Source organism: Euwallacea similis, chromosome 21 (genome assembly GCF_039881205.1).
Source record: "Euwallacea similis isolate ESF13 chromosome 21, ESF131.1, whole genome shotgun sequence".
NCBI lineage: Eukaryota > Metazoa > Arthropoda > Insecta > Coleoptera > Curculionidae > Euwallacea > Euwallacea similis.
Window position 1 is genome coordinate 2,959,374 of NC_089629.1, and position 21,886 is coordinate 2,981,259.

The 21,886-nt window shown below is 33.2% G+C and overlaps 6 protein-coding genes across 11 annotated transcripts; 3 read left to right on the forward strand and 3 right to left on the reverse strand.

Annotated features, from left to right (window-relative positions):
- Positions 1–3,568: 3,568 nt before the first annotated feature.
- l(3)77CDf (phosphatidylserine synthase 1 homolog l(3)77CDf) lies at positions 3,569–7,586 on the reverse strand. 2 transcript variants are annotated; one of them, XM_066400576.1, is made up of 7 exons: positions 7,569–7,586; positions 6,993–7,354; positions 6,034–6,268; positions 5,816–5,976; positions 5,568–5,761; positions 5,137–5,383; positions 3,569–5,026 (listed from the first exon to the last, which is right to left on the reverse strand). In XM_066400576.1, exons 2-7 carry the CDS (start codon positions 7,163–7,165, stop codon positions 4,765–4,767), a joined length of 1,272 nt encoding a protein of 423 aa, XP_066256673.1. In that variant the 5' UTR covers positions 7,166–7,354; positions 7,569–7,586; the 3' UTR covers positions 3,569–4,764. The 2 variants fall into 2 exon arrangements, with proteins under 2 accessions (XP_066256673.1, XP_066256672.1); XM_066400575.1 differs by lacking the exon at positions 7,569–7,586 and having other exon boundaries at positions 6,993–7,397.
- Positions 7,587–8,322: 736 nt separating this feature from the next.
- Eaf6 (chromatin modification-related protein EAF6/MEAF6) lies at positions 8,323–10,294 on the forward strand. 4 transcript variants are annotated; one of them, XM_066400581.1, is made up of 5 exons: positions 8,323–8,361; positions 8,773–8,850; positions 8,915–9,118; positions 9,262–9,298; positions 9,918–10,294. In XM_066400581.1, the coding sequence occupies exons 2-5, from the start codon at positions 8,776–8,778 to the stop codon at positions 10,160–10,162; spliced, it is 561 nt and encodes a 186-aa protein (XP_066256678.1). In that variant the 5' UTR covers positions 8,323–8,361; positions 8,773–8,775; the 3' UTR covers positions 10,163–10,294. The 4 variants fall into 4 exon arrangements, with proteins under 4 accessions (XP_066256678.1, XP_066256677.1, XP_066256679.1 ...); XM_066400580.1 differs by lacking the exon at positions 8,323–8,361 and adding an exon at positions 8,496–8,551; XM_066400582.1 differs by lacking the exon at positions 8,323–8,361 and adding an exon at positions 8,540–8,558.
- Positions 10,295–10,299: 5 nt separating this feature from the next.
- On the reverse strand, positions 10,300–11,659 carry LOC136415782 (osteopetrosis-associated transmembrane protein 1). The gene is made up of 6 exons (XM_066400578.1): positions 11,482–11,659; positions 11,211–11,409; positions 11,005–11,119; positions 10,727–10,947; positions 10,488–10,650; positions 10,300–10,435 (listed from the first exon to the last, which is right to left on the reverse strand). The coding sequence occupies exons 1-6, from the start codon at positions 11,550–11,552 to the stop codon at positions 10,398–10,400; spliced, it is 807 nt and encodes a 268-aa protein (XP_066256675.1). The 5' UTR covers positions 11,553–11,659; the 3' UTR covers positions 10,300–10,397.
- A 210-nt stretch (positions 11,660–11,869) lies between these two features.
- gdl (gonadal protein gdl) lies at positions 11,870–13,014 on the forward strand. Its single transcript, XM_066400947.1, has 4 exons — positions 11,870–12,171; positions 12,437–12,597; positions 12,648–12,784; positions 12,836–13,014. The coding sequence occupies exons 1-4, from the start codon at positions 12,089–12,091 to the stop codon at positions 12,971–12,973; spliced, it is 519 nt and encodes a 172-aa protein (XP_066257044.1). The 5' UTR covers positions 11,870–12,088; the 3' UTR covers positions 12,974–13,014.
- Positions 13,015–13,474: 460 nt separating this feature from the next.
- On the reverse strand, positions 13,475–15,422 carry LOC136415993 (1-acyl-sn-glycerol-3-phosphate acyltransferase delta-like). The gene is made up of 6 exons (XM_066400946.1): positions 15,005–15,422; positions 14,767–14,939; positions 14,543–14,704; positions 14,141–14,479; positions 13,793–14,012; positions 13,475–13,735 (listed from the first exon to the last, which is right to left on the reverse strand). The coding sequence occupies exons 1-6, from the start codon at positions 15,180–15,182 to the stop codon at positions 13,635–13,637; spliced, it is 1,173 nt and encodes a 390-aa protein (XP_066257043.1). The 5' UTR covers positions 15,183–15,422; the 3' UTR covers positions 13,475–13,634.
- Positions 15,423–15,732: 310 nt separating this feature from the next.
- On the forward strand, positions 15,733–20,379 carry LOC136415992 (endonuclease/exonuclease/phosphatase family domain-containing protein 1-like). Of its 2 annotated transcripts, none has more exons than XM_066400945.1 (6): positions 15,733–16,584; positions 18,819–18,994; positions 19,060–19,293; positions 19,353–19,528; positions 19,589–19,819; positions 19,880–20,379. In XM_066400945.1, exons 1-6 carry the CDS (start codon positions 16,042–16,044, stop codon positions 20,158–20,160), a joined length of 1,641 nt encoding a protein of 546 aa, XP_066257042.1. In that variant the 5' UTR covers positions 15,733–16,041; the 3' UTR covers positions 20,161–20,379. The 2 variants fall into 2 exon arrangements, with proteins under 2 accessions (XP_066257042.1, XP_066257041.1); XM_066400944.1 differs by having other exon boundaries at positions 15,736–16,584; positions 19,353–19,534.
- Positions 20,380–21,886: the final 1,507 nt, after the last annotated feature.

Consider the following 21,886-nt stretch of genomic DNA (forward strand, 5'->3'; position numbering starts at 1 on the left):
ATGCAATTTCATTAGTTGAAAATGCTATTGTAACAGCGTTTTCGAAACCGATAAAATGGCTTGCTGCCATTTAAAATAACATTTGGCACTGTCAAGCCTAGGCCCTTGAAGATCGGCCCTCAAGACTGGTGATCACCGCAAAATTGGGCTAAATAACGACATTTAGCAAAAGCAATAGTTGTCTTAATCAATCAATCAATTATATTAGAATGACTTTCGTTCCCTTTATTCACAGTGCGTTTGTTAATAAAAAGAAAGATAAGAGGTCATCCCCGTAATCATAAAGTTAATTGAAAATTAAATTTGTGAATAGAATTCCTGAAAACGAATGAGTACTTTCCCCTATATGTAAGCTCGAAAATAAACAAAGAAAGGAAATTCGATTAAGTTAAAAGTGTAAAAAGTTGTACGATTTGAAGACCATTAAAACTACATTAAGTTTTTTTCTCCGCGTTATAATTTATTCAAGATACAGGAAATCTGATAACATTTTAGGGTAACCGCCTTAAAACATCTTAATAAATACTACGTCGTATTTTTTTTCTTTTCAAGCATCAATCATCAATAAAACTTTTTTAAATCCGGTCCTGACTTGTTAAATGTTGAATTTAAAACGCTATTTTCATTCTGATTCCAAATGTGTAGATAATACAGAGTAACAGTAAAAAAAAGTAAGAACAGTAAAAAATCGTTGAATGAGAAATTAAATTTTACTAACCATCTCGATAAGCGACAATTATTATCTATAATATGTAGTATCAAATAAAGGGTGAACATTAAAAAAAACCTCGCAATACTTAAGATTCTAGTAGGACTACTTAATCATTGAAAAGGCCTGAAGTAGTTTTACTATTACTTCAAGTACTGGAAGGCTTTTTTAATGATCTCACTCATCTCTATGAACTTTAGGTTTTTATTCAATCATATCAATTTACTACCAAATAAAGTAATATTAGCGTCTGTTTTTTTTTATCGCTATAAAGAACCACATTCATCAGTCTTGTCAAGGTAATAGACCAGCTTTATTATTTTTCAGCTGCCCTGCAAAATTTCACATTGTGGATTCGCTATTTATTGTTAATCGCATACAGGATTAAAAGTTACCACTCGTATATCTTAAGTAATTTTAAAGTTACGGGTAAAACAGCAAAACACGTCGATTTCAGTGAGCTAGGGGAATGACTCATTTTGGCGAAACATCCGCCAACAATTAAACACAGTTGGCATACGATCTCATGGTTTCGATCAGACAAAATGTCTGCCAAAAAAAACAACAAAACAAGTAGAAACTGATTTAAGGAAAAACAGAGAAACAAAAAGGCTTTTTTTGTCTATACGCTAACAATATATATAAGTGTGTTCTGGGAAGTGTTATTTTGTGGTTTTACAATTTGCATTATTCATTTTTTTAGTTAATTTTACTCTTGTTATCTCATTTTTAACTCTCCAGAATACTACTGAAGGTGCCCCTAAGGGTAGAAACATCTATAAATACACTGCAAAAATTTAGAGAAATTATTAGTCTCTTATTTCACAAAAGACAACCCAAGAGGGCAAGAAAAAAACGCACTATATATTTTCAGCTAATTAAATAACATTTATGCTCTATATTTCAATGATGTAGCAAATGGGAGAGAATGTCTCACCATAGGTAGGAAACATTTTTAAAATGAACTATACATGTCCGCAAGTTGATGGACTCATCTCGCTCTAAACTCAGTATACTTTTTTCAGTTTCATAACTGACAACTTTTTTTAAAACAATTTCTCTCCTTTTTTGGAAATTCCTCTACAATTTTCTAAAAACAACGTGAACTTTTGCTATAAAAACCTACACAAATAAATTCATCTATCATTATTGTGATGATCCTCCCATTTGCCTTTTGCACAGAAAAAACTACTTACCCGCCTCTGGTGAAATTCAATAACCGAGCTTCGTCCGTATAGCCGCAATCGAGCAAGCCTGCGAGCTAGGACAAGGGGGCGTCGGCAGTTCACATAGCTTGGCCCCGCCACTCCCCGCTGGCAAGCACCTCACACGTGGTCCCTGCAACCCTTATTGAGCACCCGAACTATATTTAACTCACTTCCTCAGGCTGAATCGAAAGGAAACAGAAATATAAACTGGGACGCTTCTATGAGGGTCGTATACTCGCTGACCTACTTTACAAACGGATCCCCAAGTCACGGCCCATCAGTGTGTTTTAGGGTGAAATGAACTGTCCCATATGCCCGATTGTTCATTGCATTACTGTGGGAAGTCCGAAAGCTTAGTTCGGGATCTTCGTCGCTCTGAATTATTTCCTGTTAGTTAAATACACATTTAAGTCATCTCTTTTAAGATTATTTATATCAGATCGAAGCATGTGCTGAGCCAAATCGTATGAAAGCAACGCAGTTCTGGGGTGATAAAATAAGTTATCGTGAGGTGGGTCAGAATCAGAGGAGGTCGTATAATCGTTAGGGTGATAAGGGAACGCCCACTATCTTATGAAATACATTAAAGGCTTCGACTCTGAACAGTGAATACATTTGCGATTTTGTTGTACATTGTGCGGTTTATTTTGAAAAATCAAGAACGCTTCCGTAAGGTAGTCTTTTACTATGTTCAAGCAAATTTTTTCGTTAAATGTCTATGACGTTTGGTTTATTTATTCGCAAATACGAAGTTGAATCGAACGTTGGAACTAAAAAAAGTGATAAGTGTTACACCTCTCGTCATCTGACCTGAGTCTGGACAAAGTATTAGTCGCAATTTGTTATTTTAAAAGTCAATGCCATCAAAAGAGATCTGACTGTTTTTAACGCTTATATGTCGAGCTTGCATGGACCTGAAAATCGTCCTGTCACGCCTTATAATGGCATTTCCTTTGCAGAAACTCTTTCAGACATAAGTACATCAACTTTCTAGTGCGACGTGCGCACCTATGCTGCTATATGTGGTCACGTGAACTAACATTACTTTTTTTTCACCCTTATTGTCACTCGGTCAACAAATGTAACATGGTGTAAATAATGAATAATTCCAAACCAGAAATCTTTATCTTCCATTCCTCTTCCTCGCTTATCCCGTTTTTCTGTTTCGTTTTAAGCAGGAAAAGTTACAATACGTATTTAAGTGTACGTGGTCATCTAGATAGACAATGTAGCCAAATTTACTAGTAATGTTTTACCAGTTGTTCAAAATTCTAATGATTTTTGAATATTCTATCGAACGACCAAGGCAGGGATTTCAGGAAACGGATAGGTCTAATTTATTGATCTGAAAAAAATAGATTAAATTAATGGGTAGACTAACCAGATTTCAACTAAATAGGGTACAATTAAGATCTGAAGGACATTTTTCTTATTATATCAAAAAATAAGGTTCTACAGAATGGGCATGGGAGTTTGAGACTTTATCCGTGTATGTTATTTATCATCCTAGCGGTATTTTTGTCAATGAACTAGTGATAAATGCCATTATTGTGCTAAGTCGCACTAACCCTATGGAAAAAAAGGACATAAAAAAACATAATATATTCAACAATGTATTATTCTTTTCCAAATAATAACAATTTAATGGCACTGACTCGGGCTACACATACGGTAGATAATTTCATGAAATTGTCTTAGACGTCCGCCTAAAACTATAGTGTCGAGAAATAAGTTGGTGGATCTAATCCTCTAGCTTAAAATGATAAGTCTACCATGAAGGCGATAAATTAACTAGACTGCCGGATAATAAAACGAAACAATCATGTTACTTCATAAACTTCAACTTGCTATAAAATAAACTTATCCACAAAAATGAAGGTTCAAGACTGCAGGGATGAAGAGATGATCACTATCAATAATATTCTTAAAAAATATTTAAAAAATGTATTTGTCTTGTTTATTTTATGCAGCAGCTTATACTAGGTCTAGCGCTTTCTCGCCATCAAAGATCTTATTTTATAACTAGGATATTCTAGTGTAATCACATTTTAAATGAATCGAGTAAGTACTTCTTTAGGTACTATTAAACCTGCAAACAAAATATTAGGTATTTTTGTGCTGGAATACTTAGCCTATTCAAACATCTATAACCAACCTTTGGTGATTTATTTGTTAGTGAGCTTTGAAATTAGACTTTGGCCGAAATGCAGTTTGAGATTGAACTTAAATCTTAATGAATTGAATTGCTTTTCTGACAATACCATCACGTAGGTCAGGTAGTATCAATCGCTATTAAACGTATTTAATGTAAACACAAACGGTTATAATAATTTAAATTTTTCTTCCACTTTCCACACATGTACGATTTTGGAAGATGAACAATTGGCGATAATTTTTCTGTATTCAATAATTCATTGTTATGGGATGGATGTTCATCCATGGGATATCATCAAATATTAACTAAAATGAGTTGTATATTCAAATCAAGTAATAAACTAATACTTAACCTAATGGTTGGCATTTTTTCATTTTATACAAAGGATAAGCAATATCACAGTTACAGAATGGATGTTTTAAATAAGGGCATGACACTAAGTGTTTTGTGTTTCACTATCATCAAATGAGGGTTATGTCATCTAAATTATCGGCTTGAGTTAATAGCAAAAAAACAGAAGGCTTAAGATGGAAAGTTAATATGTATCAGACATACTGATTAAACAAATTATTTTGAATGAGTATTAGATTGTATCAGAGCAAAATTATTAAAAAATTCTGTTAAGAATGAAAAAATAATGAGTGAAAAATAATAACTAATTCAGTTTTTCCAAATCTCTAACTAAAGTTGCTTTACTCTGTTTTGTCTCGTACTGAATTTGACATGTCTGTCAGAGCGGGCTTGGCGGTGCTTTTATGATATATCGCGTAACCCACGACACATATCACAGACACAACAAACTGAATCACCAACCAAATAATAATGTTAATGGGATGAGTTTGTTTGAAAAGTTCCCGACCATGTTTGACGCAAATTAAAGATTCGGTTACCATTATGCAGCCATATACCCAACACTGAGTTCCCACTCTTTTGCAAGTAGTATCCGTGACATAGCTGAAAAGAAATTTTCACTTTAAAAGAGAAATTCCATTGGTTCACACACAAAACATATACAATGCAATATATTTCCATTTATAGCACTTTACCAGATCATAGGTACTCACCTGTAGAATTGGCGCACCGAAGGGGCAACAATAACCCCAATTAGAGTAAGACGTGCTGAGACCAGATAATGAGATGTTGGCATGTCAAAGACATGTTTAAGAAAAAAAGTGTTCAATTCTGACACTTGCCAAAACAATACCAATTCGCAGAAAGCAAATATCCTCATGTAAGAGCACTTAGGATCAAGCCACCGCACTGAAGTCCAGCTTTCCGGGGTAAATTGCAAAAATGCACGTTTGATTTTACCTGAAAGGGCATAAACTTATTTTCTATATTTATATTAAAATGCAAAATGGTAGAAAATAGAATATTCATTATTTCTCTATACATATCCTTAATTCAAAATATCCATGTCCTAGGTAATAAATTGAAAGTGCTAATGATAAATTTTTAATGCCAAAATCCCAAAATTAAATGGTACGATTCATACCCGTAGTTGAATGAATATGTTTAATGCTCTCCCATTTATATTCGCGCATTTCTAAGGCGCGGCATATTTTTAATCCACACCAAATTCCAAATCCATTACAAATAAGGACATCAAGAATAAGAGCATCCCACCAACACTCTACAAAATTAGGTAGCAAATGAGCGAAAGCCAGTTCAGTAATTTCCCACATTATGCTAAAATAAAGTGATTTTAGTATGATCGAAAGTGAGTTGAAAATTTATCAGTACCTGGTTGCCCAGAGAATTCCCATATGTCTAATGAGTATTGCTTTAAACATCCATCCTAGAAAGTGTCCTAGAGCAAACACGTCAACATGGCTCCATATTCGTTCTGCGCTTATATCTGAACAATTTACCCCATACTCCTTGTCCATGTCAATGTGAAAATCCTTAAGAAAAAACAAATCTTATTTAGTTTTTACCCAAAAATCTAATAGAAGGCTTACCTGGAGGGTGGGATCCAACCAGTACAATATTTTATTAACCGTGTCTTTGTTTTGAAACAGTATGAACAAACAGCCTAGTAGATATAACACGCTAAGGCCAAAGACAATTCGCCATACTGCTGGATGAGGTCGCGTAAAAGGTCCATTGGGGAAAGCCAATATTGAAATTAGAAGAAAAAAGAAACAACAGCATAGGAGACCAGACCAAATATTTTTCTCCACATCGCCGGTTTCCCTAAAAATGTTTTTGGTGACCACATTTGCTTTTTAATACATATATTGTATTCCAATTTATTAAAAATCAGGTGTTGAAATGGAAAACATATGAATCAGATTAGAAATGTAATATCAGAGGTGCCTTAACATGTCCTATATTGTGATTTTGACAAGAGATAATTTTGTATTAAGAAGCTAACAACTGTTTATCATACAAAATGTCAGAGTTCAAACAGAAATTAATCCACATATGTATTAGGAAATTATACAAATAGTAAAGCTTGAATAACCTAAAGCGTTTCTTCAAATTGGGAGTAAGGAGAATTGCTTATTTAGTGATAACACTTTTATAAATATCAAATACTGAATAAAATATGTAACTTGGACTTTATTTTCAATTAACAGTAATTTAGAATTAACTTCATGATTTTTTATTACTTATAAGTCCTTGAGTCTTTTTAAAAAATCAAAATGTAAGACTTTAATCATGCATTTAAACCAAAAGCATATTATTGTCAGACATGTGCTTAGATCAATTTGGGTTAATTCAGGTTAAGTAACTGGTAACTTTTCAGTCAAGACTACCTTACTCTAATTCAGAAATATGCTTAAAATATTGAACTTATTTCTGATAATCTGGAATTGATTTGCTTATCTGTTGATATGAACCTATATGCAATTTTTCTTAACAATTCTGCCTTAAGATATTATACAATAGCTCAAACTTCTCATTAAAATCTTACCTCACAAATGCAAAATAAACCACTGCAGCAATAGATAGAAGTAGCAAAGTAATGGTATGTGGTTTGTAAAAAAATTCAATTGAGATATCATCCACTTCTTTCTCATTAATGGCACTAAATGAGCTGAATCTTGTCCTTGTGAGAACTTTCTCTGAATACTTTGATTGAGTCATGTTGGAGCTTCTTTGATAAGTCTGCACTAAGAGCTTTCACTATTTGGTACTGGTTAACTTTATTTAATATCACTATGTAACATTAGACAAATCTAGTATTATGTAAATTCTGATTTTGTTTGTACTGGCCACTGTCCAAATCATCTATGACCCACATCACAATTCAGAGGTTTTTCACATTATCTTAAACTAAAATGTAAGGAATAATTAGAACCCAGTTATCAAAAGATAAGTCACAGAGAAGTCAAGAAGTCACCACAACCGCACTACAGTGACACCATAGCGATCCAATCAGAGACCAATCAGTGATCTGAATGATGAATGTTAATTGTTGATAGGTCAGTGTTACAAGTTGGTTAATAAATAATTTAAATTATTCACGTGGACTTCTAACCCCTCTTACCTCCTATTGATCTTATTTGTTTAATGGCCTCACCAACCGAAGTGTTCAGCCAGTGCAGTTTTTTGCAGTTTAGCGGCTTGCGAAATTAATTCGCGTCGGAGACTTGCTTCTATCTCGATTTTATATACCAAGTTGCTTGACAGAATCTACAATTATGCATCTTATGTCGCCTACCGGCAGCCTCCAATGCGACGTTCTAAATACCGGTCCTGCAGTAATCGCTCCATCTCGGTGAGATTCTTCCTGTAGTGGATGTAAAAGTACAGCTTCAAAAATGGCGGCACCTGGAGAGATCGCAGGTTCGATTTTTATTGCTGAATTAAATTTATAGTTTTTGCACTAATTCACAGAACAAAATTCGATTTTTTCTTCTATCACATTGTGCACTGTTGAAATAATGAATGCAGAATCTTGAAGACCGGTCATTTTCAGGTCCCTGTAAATTTTCCTGGTTCAACGCCGGGGTAACGTAAATGTCGACAGATAAAAATTAACAATAATTCGACCTTTATGTACATTATTGACAATGTTGACATGTCCTAAATTATAACGTTACCCTGCCTTAGAAATTAGGGTAGCTAAGTTCGTCGCGACACTGCACTGAATTTAAACACACTAAACCCCTCATTCGGTATTTATTTCTCATCTCTTCGATTTTTATAGCAATTTTTTGTGGAATTTTGTCATATTTTTCGATTTTTCTTCAGGTTCGTGTGAAATGTTAAAACATTTAAATGTAGGTGAATGCAGATTCAAGGACCTTGGTTGAAATGTCATAACAAAACTGTCAATTGTAAGTTAATTGTCAATCCTAAAACTTATTCTTGTTTTTGTTTACTTTTTGTACTTCACGTTTTATATTTGTTTTGTGAATAGAGTTTTATTAATTTTCGCAGTGAGTTTGTTTAGAAATAATTTATATTAACACAATCATAAATCGGAATTTGCTAAAGTATTTTACTAACTGAGGTTGAAAAAGTGAGGTACGGGGTAGGTAATACACCTTGTCCTAGAGTACTATTCTTGCCAAATGCATTCCTATCTGGAGCTCTTTACATTTTTAGTGGGTCAATATCACAAACTCATTTTTGACTGTATTCCATCGCCCAGCACCTTCTTCCTTTTATTTCCTCAGATAACAAACACATATTATATTTATTATCATTCAACCATATTGTGGCCATATTAATCTATTTACTTTTAGAACATGTCCAACAAAACAAATTCCATTGATGCCAGGCAGGAATTGGCCGAATTGGTCAAAAGAAAAGCAGAGATTGGTGTAAGTCCAGTGACCAATTTAATTCAGAATTCATTGTGTAGCTACATAATGTGACATCTTATAGGAAACACTAGCAAACTTAGAAAGGCAAATATATGCTTTTGAAGGCTCCTACTTAGAAGATACTCAGTTATATGGTAATATTATACGAGGGTGGGATAGATATCTATCAAGTAATAAAACTACAAACTCAAAAGCTGATAAGCGAAATAGAAAGTTTAAGGAAGCAGAAAGACTTTTCTCAAAAAGTTCTATTACATCTATGGCAGTAAGTATCTTCATTTATTTAGGGCAAATAACATTATTATCTTTAATCTTATGTTAAAATTGAATTATATTCAAATTAAAAATATACTTTTTCTAAAATTATTTTCATTTGAAATATCAAATACTTAAAAGTTTTTTTTTCAGGCTGTTAGTGGTGTTGCAGATCAAAACCAAGATAAAAGTAAGAGCATTTATGATCTAGATAGTAATCCATATGCCTATAGTAGTAGCTAGCAGTGTGTGTTTTATTATTTAATATTACAAGTGTCTGGTATCAAATGTTTTACTTTGCCTACATTTTATGACTGGGGGAAATAAAATTTTGGGTAATTTACTGCATGTGTGTGTCTTTATTTGCCATTTAATTTATGTTTTAAAAATCAATAAGACCGTTGAAGTGTAGTCACCTTCAGTCTTGAGCATGTTAAAACAATTTTGTCAGCAAAAAAAATGTTTTGAAATGGAGGGAAATAAGCTAAAAAGAGTATATTTATTTTCTATATTTGTCTAGATGTTAGTATTGTTTTCTAATTAGCTTTTTATTGAAGTTTTGTGCTGGGACCACAATTATTTTATTATACCATGATGATGAAAACAGTATGTAGGTTTTCCACAATTGGAAAAAAACACTAATTAAATTTTTTAGAACTTTCTCTACAGGTTCTATGTAAATCTAGTAAATCATGAGCAGGAAACTTTTAATATGATGCCTTTCTACAATCCAATTTGAGGTCTTTTACTACCTTGACTGACTATAGGTACTTTAATTCCTATGAAAACTAAAAGTTTAATTTCTATAGTTGATCGAAACTCGGACGACTCTCAAATGAATGACGATTCCAGTGATACAAATATGCCGTTGAGTAACGATTTAGATACCGCCACCAAGACGCCCGGCAAACAAACAACCTGCAGCACCTTTCCAAGCAACGGATCTGTGAATGGAATTGATCGGTCTAACAGTCCTAATAGGGAGGTTCCAGCAAGGCATAAAAACTTCAATGTTAACGCCAAGAAGACTGTTAAGAAAGTAAGGCAACGCTAAGTAGTTTGTGGTTAAATAAAACGTTTCTGTTCATAAGTTTTACGACTCCCTGCGGCTGCTTTTTACTATGCTTAATGTGGTTTATTCAGAGGGTAAAACATGATACCTATGCAGAACAGCAGATAAGAAACCACAGGTATTAAACATATACTTATGTAATATCTTTAAATCACTTGTGGCAATGGATAACATAATAAAAATTTATAAATTAACAAAATCATTCACTTCCGGACTCCTATTCGTCAGTTTCCAGTGTATCAATGAATCGCGTTTCTGGAACACAACAACAGATTATTAAAACATAGCCAAATACTTATTAACTTACGCTCCATGATTGTGGGAAGTTTCTTTTTCGCGCAAACTTGCGCTAATATGTAAAATAAGACAGTTCCTACCAACACTAAAACAGCAGATGTTATGAATGTGTATTCTTTATGCCGACGGTATTTGCAACAGGTGGTTCCCCAGTAACTCCAAGTGTTATTCATCTAAAAGTTTTCCAAAATAAACAAATTAGAAGAAAGAAGTGGATCACAAGGAGGTGATCAGTGGATTCTAACTTGCCATATCAACAATATCCATACAGACACCAATTTTATCATTCTCATTACTAATACTAAAGAAATAGTCTTGAAGTTGCATGTATTCCCTCATGCAAAAAGAACAAACATCAGTCAGATTGGGTTTTTCTATACAATCAGTGTAATTCTTATAGTAGCTTATGAACATTATGGTTTCTTGTGATATATTTGCTGTCTGTGTGCCATTTATAATTTTAAAGCATTCTAGAACATTCAAATATTTAATAAAAACATGGGTGTTTATTGCTGTTTGTTACATACCGTAACATTTGGCTCTGCTCCATAGATTTACATTATTTTCATACAAAGTTTGAATAATCCCAAGTCTATCTAAATCAATAAAACTTTTAATACAAGCTGTGCCATTATTTAATATCTACAATAAACAAGTAGATCATTGATGGTTGTTTTATACCTACTTTTTGCAAACTAAGCACTTCTGTATAAAAGAATAATATCACACTTACCTTTGACATATTAGCATAGCTATCTACTATATCTATATATTGTGAAACACAATTTTCACAAAACTTTATAGGTTTTGAATAGTCAATTGAACACCTAATGAACTCAGAAGATGCTTTGGAAAATGCGTTTCGAGCAATAGTGCAATTTGTACTTATTTCTTCGTCAAATTCCAAGGTGGTCTCTTGTTGGCATGGAACTCTAGATGTAGACAAGGAAATGTTAGGATTTTTTTCTACAAAAGGTAAGGAAAAGTTATGAATAAAAACTTACAAGTTTGGGTAGAAAGATAATATGAAAATTATTAGCCAAGTGTAGCATGGAACGTTGAATTTATTCAACATTATATCTTCATGTTACGTTAAACTTATATTAATTTAATATGAAAATGCTTAAACAATAATAGTTATTTATGGAAAAAAATACAAAAGCATTCAAAAGATCATCACAGTTGTTGAATCATAGCATTAGCTATTGAAGAAGGCAAGAGAGAGGGATGAAAATACAACTCTTTTTTTCTCTCAGCAATCATTCTCGTTAGCTCCACTATGTCCATTTCCTTTCAATACCATGTACCAGAAAAGGAACAGAAACATTTGAGTACTTTTAAATTCTAAACGGGTTGTTAAACACAAAGCCAAACACCGATTATTGACAATGACAGCAAAATGTGGCCGTAAACAATAAATAAGCAAATAAATTGTTTGAAAATGATTAAAATAACATAACTACTGAAACTGGAAAAACTGTATTTAATGATAGTCACTTCTTGAATTCATGCTTCTAAGGCAGTCATGCTGTACAATTAGATAACCAGTTGTCATTAATTTGATATCTACTTTATTTTATCCCGTGCAATCTTCAGGGAATTTGTTACATTATGGATATAGATCCCCAAGTTTTGCAAAAGAAACTCTACTTTTTAGTTGAACAACTTCAGAATATGGCTAGTGAACTACCGCCGTAAGTATAAAACTCCTTGCATACCCTGAATCTAAACTCAAGATAAGGGAGAGTTGAAGCTTATTTTGGTTTGACAAAACAAAGAATTTTCTTCTGCTCAAAACCCAACTGTTGTAGGAAGTATTTGAATGTTTTGTAATTGTGTGTAATTTTATAAACACTGAAAGCATGAGACTTCAAAATTTGGGGTAGCTGATACATGTAACATCCTTGTGTGTAAACATTAAATAATCTTCTCTTTTTTGATAAAACACCAACATTTCAGTAAATATCAAATGAGGCTTTCATATGAACTACTATCAAGCTTGGCCAATTGCCTCCTCAATGAAACAGTTTTAGAAATAGTTAAAGGTTTATTGGAGATCCAACATGTCACCGAGCAACATCTTTTTCAACAGAGACTGCAGTTTATTAATTCCAAAAAGAGTATGTTGCACTCATTTCTGCCAGCCACATAATGCTTGGCATTGTTTCAGTTGAGGAACAAGATTTATTGAAGGAACATGAGAATAATTCTGACAAAAAGATTGAGGCACTTCAGAAATTTATGATTCAACAAAAAGAGGAGCTTAAAGAGTTTGATATGAAATTAGTATTGGAACTGGATAAGAAGGTATGTCAAGTCAATATTTCTTTTTTGCAAATTTATTGGTATTTCTGTCAGGTAGCTGATCAACAGAACATTCTAGAGCAAGCAGGGGTGCCAGGATTTTATTACACAACCAATCCTATTGAAATCAAAGTGCAGATGCATTTGCTTGATTTTCTTTTAAGGCTGAGTCAAATGCAAATGCCAGAATAATTTGTTTTCTTTCAAATAAAAAACCAACATTACAATTACAACTTTATTCTTATTTCCTTCCTGTAACTTTATTTCAAGCACCTAAATAACCACGTCAACAGAATATTCTCCCAAATACATAGCAATAATAAATATGTGAAACCCCAAACAATAACATCCAAAGTGAGCATCTATTACAGAGAAAAAATAAATCCATTATTTAAGAACTAAGGTTAGCTGTTAGATCTAGATTTTTATATTGCCAACTTCTTTTCTTTGGTTAAAAATATAATTAGTTATGGAGAGAACTAGCATTAAACGCAACATGTTTACCAAAAAATATCAACATTAAAATGCTAAAAATGGCAAAATCCCAGAGTAAGTACTTATATTATAAAAGCAGGCCAAAACAATTTTGGCACAAGTATAAAATTTTTCTGTCCCTATTCATCCAAAACATAATAACAAAATTTAAAGGGAAAAGTAAGTACTTTTTGTGAACTTAAATCATTAATTTTAGCCGCAATTTTATATTTTTTTATTACGCAACAAATTTATCAACAACAACGATATTTAAACAAACAAAAATACCCGAAACGGACGAGATTACTAAGTACTTTTGTCAAACCTACACAAAACTAAAGTCAAGTGGTATTCCCGACAATATGACATTGAACCGCGTTTAATTTGTTTTTATGTGATCCTCAGCGTCTGGTCGTGCTCCATATGAGGACCCATACTTTGTTTCAGACATGGCAATTGTTCTCTTTAACAGCATATAGACTAAAAAAAATATTTTATTGTAAATGTGAAGGTTCTTGACCTCTTTCAAATACTCACATGTTAGAATCAGTGTGATTCCAATGGAGAAATAAATTATTCGTCCACTGACAAGCATTTTTGTAAGATAATATACTAAGGGTACTAGAATGCTAATCAACCAAAATACCTGGTTGGCTATGGGCCAAATTCTTCTTTGTGGAATCCAAGGGTCTACACGAGTAACACCAGATGTTTTGAAGAAATCTCCAGTCTTGATGAAACTATCTTTCATTTTGTCCTTGAAAAGAATAATTTCTATTTAAACATATTGTAATTAGAAAGTTGTTTTTTGCGGAGACTAATAGTCGACGGTGGTGCAGGAGTCTGGATGACAGTGTGTTCATAGTAGACACACAGGTAATTTACCTTAACTACAAACAATTGCCTCAAATATTCTTCCTGGTCACTTTCAGTTTCCGGCACTTCATCTAATGGCAATCTTTTAATATATAAATGGGCTGTGACCTGCTTTCCAAATAACAAATTTGTCATTGTCGGAGCTACTGGGTCTCCATCTTTAAATAGAATCATTGTGTCATATATTGCCATGTTCCTGCCTCTCATGGAGGGCAAACTGGCAATAAAACCCTTTGTTCTGGGTAGGAGGTGATGTTTCAACTGTGGCAAATTATTTTTTTGGGCAAATTCTATAGAAATTTGATGCTTTTTTTCTGTAAATCTTGTTCCTTCTGGGAAAAGGAGCAACTAGGAGAAATAATGTTGAACAAAATTTTATAAAATGAAGTTATTTCAAACTTAATAACTTACCCACATAGGGTCAGGGTGGTCTGCCAATTCCTTAATTTGCTTATTAATAATCTCTTTATCCTTCTCATAGGACCTCTCCAAAAATACAAATTCAGAAAACTTCCAACACCACCCCAAAATTGGCATGTATTGGATTACTTTTTTGGCATAAGCCTTGCAGTTCTAAAAAGGTATAATTCCCATAAGATTTAACATGTACACCTTATAATATAATGGAAATTTACCCCCAGAACTGGCATTTTTTCACAAGCCATCCAACCCATCAGCCAGTCAACCTCATAGCAATGATTCATAATGCAATATCCATGTTCCTTTCCATAATAAGTCTCAAAGTCTTTTTTGTCTATGTAAAGTAGCAATTTGACATTTGCCCACCATTCTGCCACAAATACTAATTCTACAGGAAGTAAATATCTTGTATTAAGGCACAATGAAGTTTTGTTAACACAATTTAATACTTACGGCAATAGAGAGTGTAGCAGAGATAATAGTTGATTTTCCGATACAACACTTTGTTGAACGGCCTTAAGCCTATATAGAATATTGCTTGTATAAAATTTACTATTAATCCTGATGAAAAAAAGGTCATTGCAAAGCACAGATGTGCGGTTCGAGATTTTTTCAAGAAAGCCAAATCCATTGTATCAAATTGATTGGCGCAAATAGTATGATGAAAAAAAGGAATTTAAATACACTTTTAACAGATTCACTCAAACTTTGAACTTAAATATTTGACTTTCTTAACAATGATAATAAATATAAGTGATTTATTAAAATATATTGAAAAGTATTAATAGAGAAAATATTTATGTTTTGGATATAATTGCTGAATTCTTATTACGTCTCTTTTTGTTATGTTATAAATAAATTAAAACTAGAAAACAATTGAAAATGTTATTAACTATTTATAACCAAGTTCACACAACATATGTATTTTGCCGTATGTCTAAGTCGTCGTTCAATCATTAATATGTCCAAATGATTTTTATTTATGTAAGTTGGAGTTCATTGTTATCTTACTTTAATGACATAGAGCAAAGAGAGATAAAATGAACATTATATTGGATAATCATCTATTGATTTTCCAACATTTCATATCTTCAAGGTCGAATTGAGTTGATGAAGAGACGACTGACGATCAGCTGTCAAACTCGAATTGATAAGAAGTAATCTCCATGGGCAAATTGATATTTTAAATTAATTTATACACCAATCCAACGTAGAAGTGATAAAACCATTATCACTCTTGAATTTAATGTTTAACTGCATATCTCAACATTGTGGCCAGCTGCAATGCTTCAAGATCTTTTTGTTTTTTTAAATTCCTAAGCTAGTGGTGACCAAAGTTCAGTGGAAATGTTAAACTATTATCAAAAGCCTTGTGAGTTTATTCATTAAAACATGCGTATTGAGAATATAATTAAATGTGAATAGTGTGGAATCATTCTAAGCAACTCCTTATTATACAGGGCAAAGGTTAAATAAGGCCAAAAAGTTAAATGGTTTTCAATATATACGAGATGGGTAACAACACCAGTTTGCCCAAAGGCCGTAGAAGATCTCTGCGTTCCTTTGTCCAAAGAAAATCACACAGATCCACTCTTAGTCACACGTTCACGGTTCCAGAATTTGACGAACAAATGGAACTTCTCAATATTAATACTGCCACAGAAGAAGAACTAATGACACTTCATGGAATAAACAGGGAGATTGCCAAAAATATTGTTGAGCATAGGAAGGCCATTGGCAGGTACAGAAAAGTAGAAGATTTGGCAGTAGTAAGGGGGATAGGAGCTGAAAAGTTAGCTTTGATTAAACCAGAGATTTGTGTCTCAGTCAGAAGGAACCAAAGTTGCCCATCTTCAAGAGCTCCAAGCTATGACAGCTTGAAAAGTAGCGATTTGAAGGCTGCTAATAGGTCATATAGAGTAGTGAATGTTAATAAGGCCAGTGTTTTTGAGTTGCAAACTGTGCCAGGGATCACTCAAGAAATTGCAGCTGGAATTGTAATTCATCGAAACAAGAAGGGTCCTTTAAAGAAGGTAAGTACCTATTTAAATTTCAAGATAAATTTGTAGATAAGTTCATAAGTTGATAAAATATGAAAGTCCCTTTGTTGTTTTAGACTGTCTGTCTTTGTTTTTTTTTGTTTGCCTTATTGACATTTTGGGCATTAAGTAGTATAGACAGGAACTCTGGAGAAATAAATCTATAATTATTAGTTATTATGATTTACAAAATAGAAATAAGTAAAAACATACTGAAATAATTTTAAGAACTACAATGCTCTTAGATTGGTTACAATTGAATTGGTGACAATTAAAAAGAACTAACTCCAAGAAACCAAAATGTTGAGAAATCAAAAAACTAAGTAAACCTACGTTTGTATTTTTAATAAAATATAATTATAGTGGGTTTATAGAACACATATCTATGATAATTTAAATCAGTGTTTAAATAGGTTATTCATGTTTTTATGTAATAAAATATATGTAAAATACAGTTGGAGTTAGTTCCCTTTAATTCCCATCGATTCAATTGAATTGAGGGCATATGGTTACTAAATGTATTTGACTTTAAATTGTTTTGGCAACATACTCTTAAACTATTACATGCATAAGACCAGTTAACACGAATCTTCTATCTTAGTTTTTTAAATTTAATTCTCATTTTGCTCACCTAACTAATTATGAATAAAAATCGAACTTAAATTGATTGCAGCTTATTAGACATTGGCCTCAGGCAATGGAATTTTTTCCAATAAGCGAATTCAGGACATGTTCCATTTCCATGTCAGGTCAATCCCATTAATAGTTAATGATTGGTCTATTAAATCTAGATATAGGTGAAGTGGGACGAGTGCAAATTTAGCGAAAAAGTTACTGACGTAGGATATTTCGAGCTTCAATGGTTATTTTTCATAAATTAATATATCTGGCATTTGGCTAATTTTAACTTTTAACCTTATGTACTTCACATTTCCGAGTGGATTTTTTTAGAACGTTTAGCCAGACTTCCAGTTTGATAAGTATATTACTATCAGTTGATAAGAGTAAACTGGAAATAAAAATACTACGTAATTACCTAAAATAGATGCGGAGTTTTTTCTCAAATTTAAATCAATGTGAATCAAAGCCTTGATTAATTTAAATCAATTCTTTAAATCACATTTAGGTGTCATTGAAAATGAATCTGTTAACAAAACTGATATCGGAATTGACCCATTTCTTATTTAATTAAATCCTATATGTGGTATACATAAATTTATTACTATAAAGTGTGAACTACCCACAATATTACGAATATTGGAGTTAAGGAAGCTGAAATAATAGAATTTTTAAGTAAAACAGGAAACGTATTCTATTAATTTTTTTCGAGGTTTTTTCCATTGATTTTGAGATGACATTTGTATTTTTTCATTTACTATTTATACCTGATATGGAGTAAGAGTCCTCAGCAGAAACCCACTTTCAGTCTTTTTAAGTACTTAGAGCTCGCTTATCAACTTTCCATAGATCTCTACTTATTAGAATTTCATTTTGCAAATTCTTTTATTTATTTGTATCAACCGTGCCACATTTTTATGATATTAAATTTTGCATGCCATATTGATTTTTTTCTCATGAACTTATGACCCGGATCTAGATTATATGATGAAACATGTTAATTGCGGGTGGTATGGATGGAGTGCCCTCTAAACTTTCATTTATCTATTCATATTTTTAAATAAGAATCAGATGGAGAGAAGAGCTAATTGCTTATGCATGATATTGTTACCAAAAAATTTCGGGAATCGAGATTCTGAAAGCGTAATGAATGAACCAGTTAATAATTCCGCATAAGTATCAGATATAAAGGCGGAAATTCAACGAGAACTTGAGACGTGCCATCATATTGCATTGCTTTAACGACATATTTTAATCGAAATGATGTGCATGATGTAGTTTAGTGTTAAACGTGGTACAGGCTAACGATCTTGAGGTCAGACCAAATAATTAATATTGAGATAAGTGTAGTAAAACTTATTCTATTTCCAATCTTAAATTTCAAGCTAAAATCTTGAATTTATTACTAACTTTTCACGATAAATTCACTCATTTAATACATCTTTGGAATGTATTAAGACACTCGAAATGTCTTGATTAGCCTAGATAATGTCTTATAATAAATAAGTTCTATTCCTTAATTCTGTCTTTCCTGAAGTGAAAGGGGTTTCTTGGCTCTCTGCCCTACTTTTAAATGCCTTTTCAAAACATATACTATAATGGGTTTACAGATTGACGATTTGCTGAAGGTAAAGCACCTGAATCGGATGCGATTGGGCCATATAGCACGATATTTAACTACCGAGGACGATGAAGACAACGTAAGCGAAGCATCATCAATCCAAAGGCCGAGCATACTTACAAATGGCTTTCTACCTTTACATCACACCAACGGTCGCATTAATAGGTAGATTATTAGATTATTTTTGCCCCAAGTTTAGAAAAATTGAGATAATTTTAGTTTGTTTCTAGACCATCGTTTCGTGGTCACATTCCAAATGGTCTACCTCCGTCATCAGCTTTGGATATATTCGAGTTGCTTTCCACATATTCGGCCAGGCCCATTATAAACGAGGTTTTTAGATATAGTAGAAACAACGAACCGGCTTGTAGAATAGCATCATGGAACTTGCATAAATTTACGCAAGACAAAGCCTCCAATATGGGAGTTCGTGAAGTTATTTGTAGGACTATTCTTGAAAATGGGTTTGTTTCTTCTTGGGCGTCTTTTAAGGGGTACCAAATTATTCTTTTAAATTTTCCAGAATTTCTTTGTTGGCCGTCCAAGACGTTAAGGATGTAGTGGCTTTGAAAACTATCTGCGAAGAGCTTAATAAGCCAAGTTTGCGCAGGATAGAGGAATGGAAGGAGAATAGTCATAGCTGGAATTTCTGTATGTTAGACGTTCATGAGACGTACTTAGGTTTTATTTATGACTCAGGTTGTGGTAAGCGTTGACACATATTAAGAATGATGGAAAAAATACATATTTGACTCTTAGCTGTGTACATCGAATTAATTTCCTTAATGGAGAGCCCAGAAGACACGCGGAAAGATTGTGATGCCTTGATTGCTCACTTTTTAATCGGGGACCTTAATTTACAAGTTGTTAACATGTCCCTCAAAGAGGGCGCCAATGTTAAATTTCTCAACGAGAAGCTCACAGATCTGATCAGTGAAGAAGAGATTGTCATGCTTTGTATCGATTTCTCTAATTGTTTTGAACTTGATGGTAAATAAGTGAAATTTCCCCTCGGATTTTCCCGACTAAATTTTGTACTGTTTTTCCCAGATTCATCGCTAACCTTAGGGGGCCTGCAGTCAATATTTCCTAACACGACAAAAACGCATTTCCCTGTTTTGAAACCAGGCAATCATTCTAGTCACATTTCAAACATATTAACAAATTCCCGCTTGAAGCAAAACCTGACGGGCTTCAAACAGGTCATCAGCAAAGGAATAACCCACTTAGCTATCCCCAATGGGTGGACGTGGGGCGGCGCTGCATCTCCAAATTGTCCAGTTTTGGTGGAACTATTTTTGAACAACAAATCAGAGAATAGTGCTTTCTGATATTTGCTTTTAATACTTGGGGTTGTGCTATTACTTGATTTTCTATTTGTGCTCTAAGCGGTGATGTATTGTAAATAAGTCAGTTCGACGTGTATTTATTAAGATGAATTGTTGCTTAGCAGAGATTATGACGTAATTTTGTTGAACAAATAAAAAGTTATATTTATTTTTAGTAAAGGTAATGTTGATTTATTATATGAGTTGTTGTGTTTGTTAAAACGATGTTGTTTTATTTGGGCTCTACAATGTGCGGATATCTTATTAACTATAGTTACAAATAGCGTTAAAAATATACAAGAAACACTCTTCATACAGGGTCCATCACTAGTGGGTGGACCTATAGTTTCAACCAAATTTGGATATTTTGCGAAACATCGTCAAATACAACGAACTGATCGACAAACGTAACTCAAATGAGGCAGTGATCTCTTCTTTTGATGTCCGAAAAAAATCGTTAAAAGTGAGGTGCACACCGAAAACCGTTTAGCAAAAGCGCTCTATTTGTTTTTAATTGAACATTGTAATATGATATTTAACGGATCTAGCTTCGCGTGGCAGAATTTCAAAATGTAATATTCGATGCCATTATATTATAAAAATAATATTTAAATGTTCTCCTTGGCGTTGCCTGACTGAATGCATTCTGAATGCCCAATTTGCGATGCCTCTTTTACATATATATGTCAGGAGGTATACGTCTAATAACGTCTTAAATGCCGTTCCAAATCCGGCACTTTCTTAGAAGCAGAATCCACGTAATCCTCGTAAATAACGACACAATCAGACAGTGTTACATAACTGAAACTCTTTTTTTCCCTTTTGAAATTTCGACTTACGCAAATGGGCACGAGTCCAGACACGTGACCATCAGTCGTCACTAAGTGAACTGGGCCCTGGTTTATCCAAGGGTTTAACAATAATTTCCACAATAGAAACAAAAGGAGTGTTTATCAGAGGGATTATTAGGTTTTGTGTTACGTAAATGACAGAGCGATTTGGTTTCGTTTTACACAGAAATTCGAAATGAAAGGCACATAAGATATTGATAAGAGTAGAGAAGCTTGAATGCCCCAAGGGAAGGATCTGCACCATAATTGGCTTCCTGAAGACTCTTGACGATTGAACGTAAGGAGTTTCCAGGATAGAGGTACCTACACCTTTAATAAAAATATGTCTTTTTACTTTCATGATAATAATCCATAGGTTCAAGTTACTTTACTAATTTGAGTGTTCACTGGAGTGAGTTTTCCTGCCAAACTCTTTGATAATCATTGAATTAAGTAGGATTAAAGTTCTGATATATTTTACTCTTATAGAATCATGCAATCACCTTTTGTCAAGAAGCCTAACCAGAGCAGACGCGAAGAAAGACCTATTTGCTTTCGAAACTGTCTGAAAATGTAATAAACACATTTGATGGCACGTGAAGTTAATTCACGTTGCAGTCTAGTAATAAGATATTGAAACAACCTTAACTTGAACGGAAACCTGATGGTTTATTTCCAAATCGGATATGAAACTCATAAGAGTTTGCTTGGAAACCTTTAAAATTTGCCGCGTTTCCATCCGCAGCCTCAAGAAGGACTGATTTCAATTTTTCAATATCGAATTCACGTGACTGGAATCTCGATACGACACCTATATATGCATAATTTGAAATGTTTACTGTTTTATTTTATTATTTACTTTGAAAAATTTTATGACTAAAATGCATATTTTTCAAATT

Bases quoted from the DNA above. Each gene is read 5' to 3' on its own strand.
- Eaf6 (XM_066400579.1), top strand. From the start codon at position 8,599: ATGCATTCCTATCTGGAGCTCTTTACATTTTTA. The intron at 8,632-8,772 runs GTGGGTCAATAT...ATTTACTTTTAG, and splicing joins TGGAGCTCTTTACATTTTTA to AACATGTCCAACAAAACAAA. The intron at 9,299-9,917 runs GTAAGAGCATTT...TAATTTCTATAG, and splicing joins AGATCAAAACCAAGATAAAA to TTGATCGAAACTCGGACGAC.
- LOC136415993 (XM_066400946.1), bottom strand. From the start codon at position 15,182: ATGGATTTGGCTTTCTTGAAAAAATCTCGAACCGCACATCTGTGCTTT. The intron at 14,013-14,140 runs GTAAATTACCTG...ATTCTTTTCAAG, and splicing joins GGCAATTGTTTGTAGTTAAG to GACAAAATGAAAGATAGTTT. The intron at 13,736-13,792 runs GTGAGTATTTGA...TATTTTTTTTAG, and splicing joins AATCACACTGATTCTAACAT to TCTATATGCTGTTAAAGAGA.
- gdl (XM_066400947.1), top strand. From the start codon at position 12,089: ATGGATATAGATCCCCAAGTTTTGCAAAAGAAACTCTACTTTTTAGTT. The intron at 12,598-12,647 runs GTATGTTGCACT...GCATTGTTTCAG, and splicing joins GTTTATTAATTCCAAAAAGA to TTGAGGAACAAGATTTATTG. The intron at 12,785-12,835 runs GTATGTCAAGTC...TATTTCTGTCAG, and splicing joins TATTGGAACTGGATAAGAAG to GTAGCTGATCAACAGAACAT.
- LOC136415992 (XM_066400944.1), top strand. From the start codon at position 16,042: ATGGTTTTCAATATATACGAGATGGGTAACAACACCAGTTTGCCCAAA. The intron at 19,294-19,352 runs GTTTGTTTCTTC...TAAATTTTCCAG, and splicing joins AGGACTATTCTTGAAAATGG to AATTTCTTTGTTGGCCGTCC. The intron at 19,535-19,588 runs GTAAGCGTTGAC...TTTGACTCTTAG, and splicing joins TATTTATGACTCAGGTTGTG to CTGTGTACATCGAATTAATT.
- LOC136415782 (XM_066400578.1), bottom strand. From the start codon at position 11,552: ATGTTGAATAAATTCAACGTTCCATGCTACACTTGGCTAATAATTTTC. The intron at 11,120-11,210 runs GTAAGTGTGATA...TGTTTATTGTAG, and splicing joins GCTATGCTAATATGTCAAAG to ATATTAAATAATGGCACAGC. The intron at 10,948-11,004 runs GTATGTAACAAA...TGAATGTTCTAG, and splicing joins GAGCAGAGCCAAATGTTACG to AATGCTTTAAAATTATAAAT.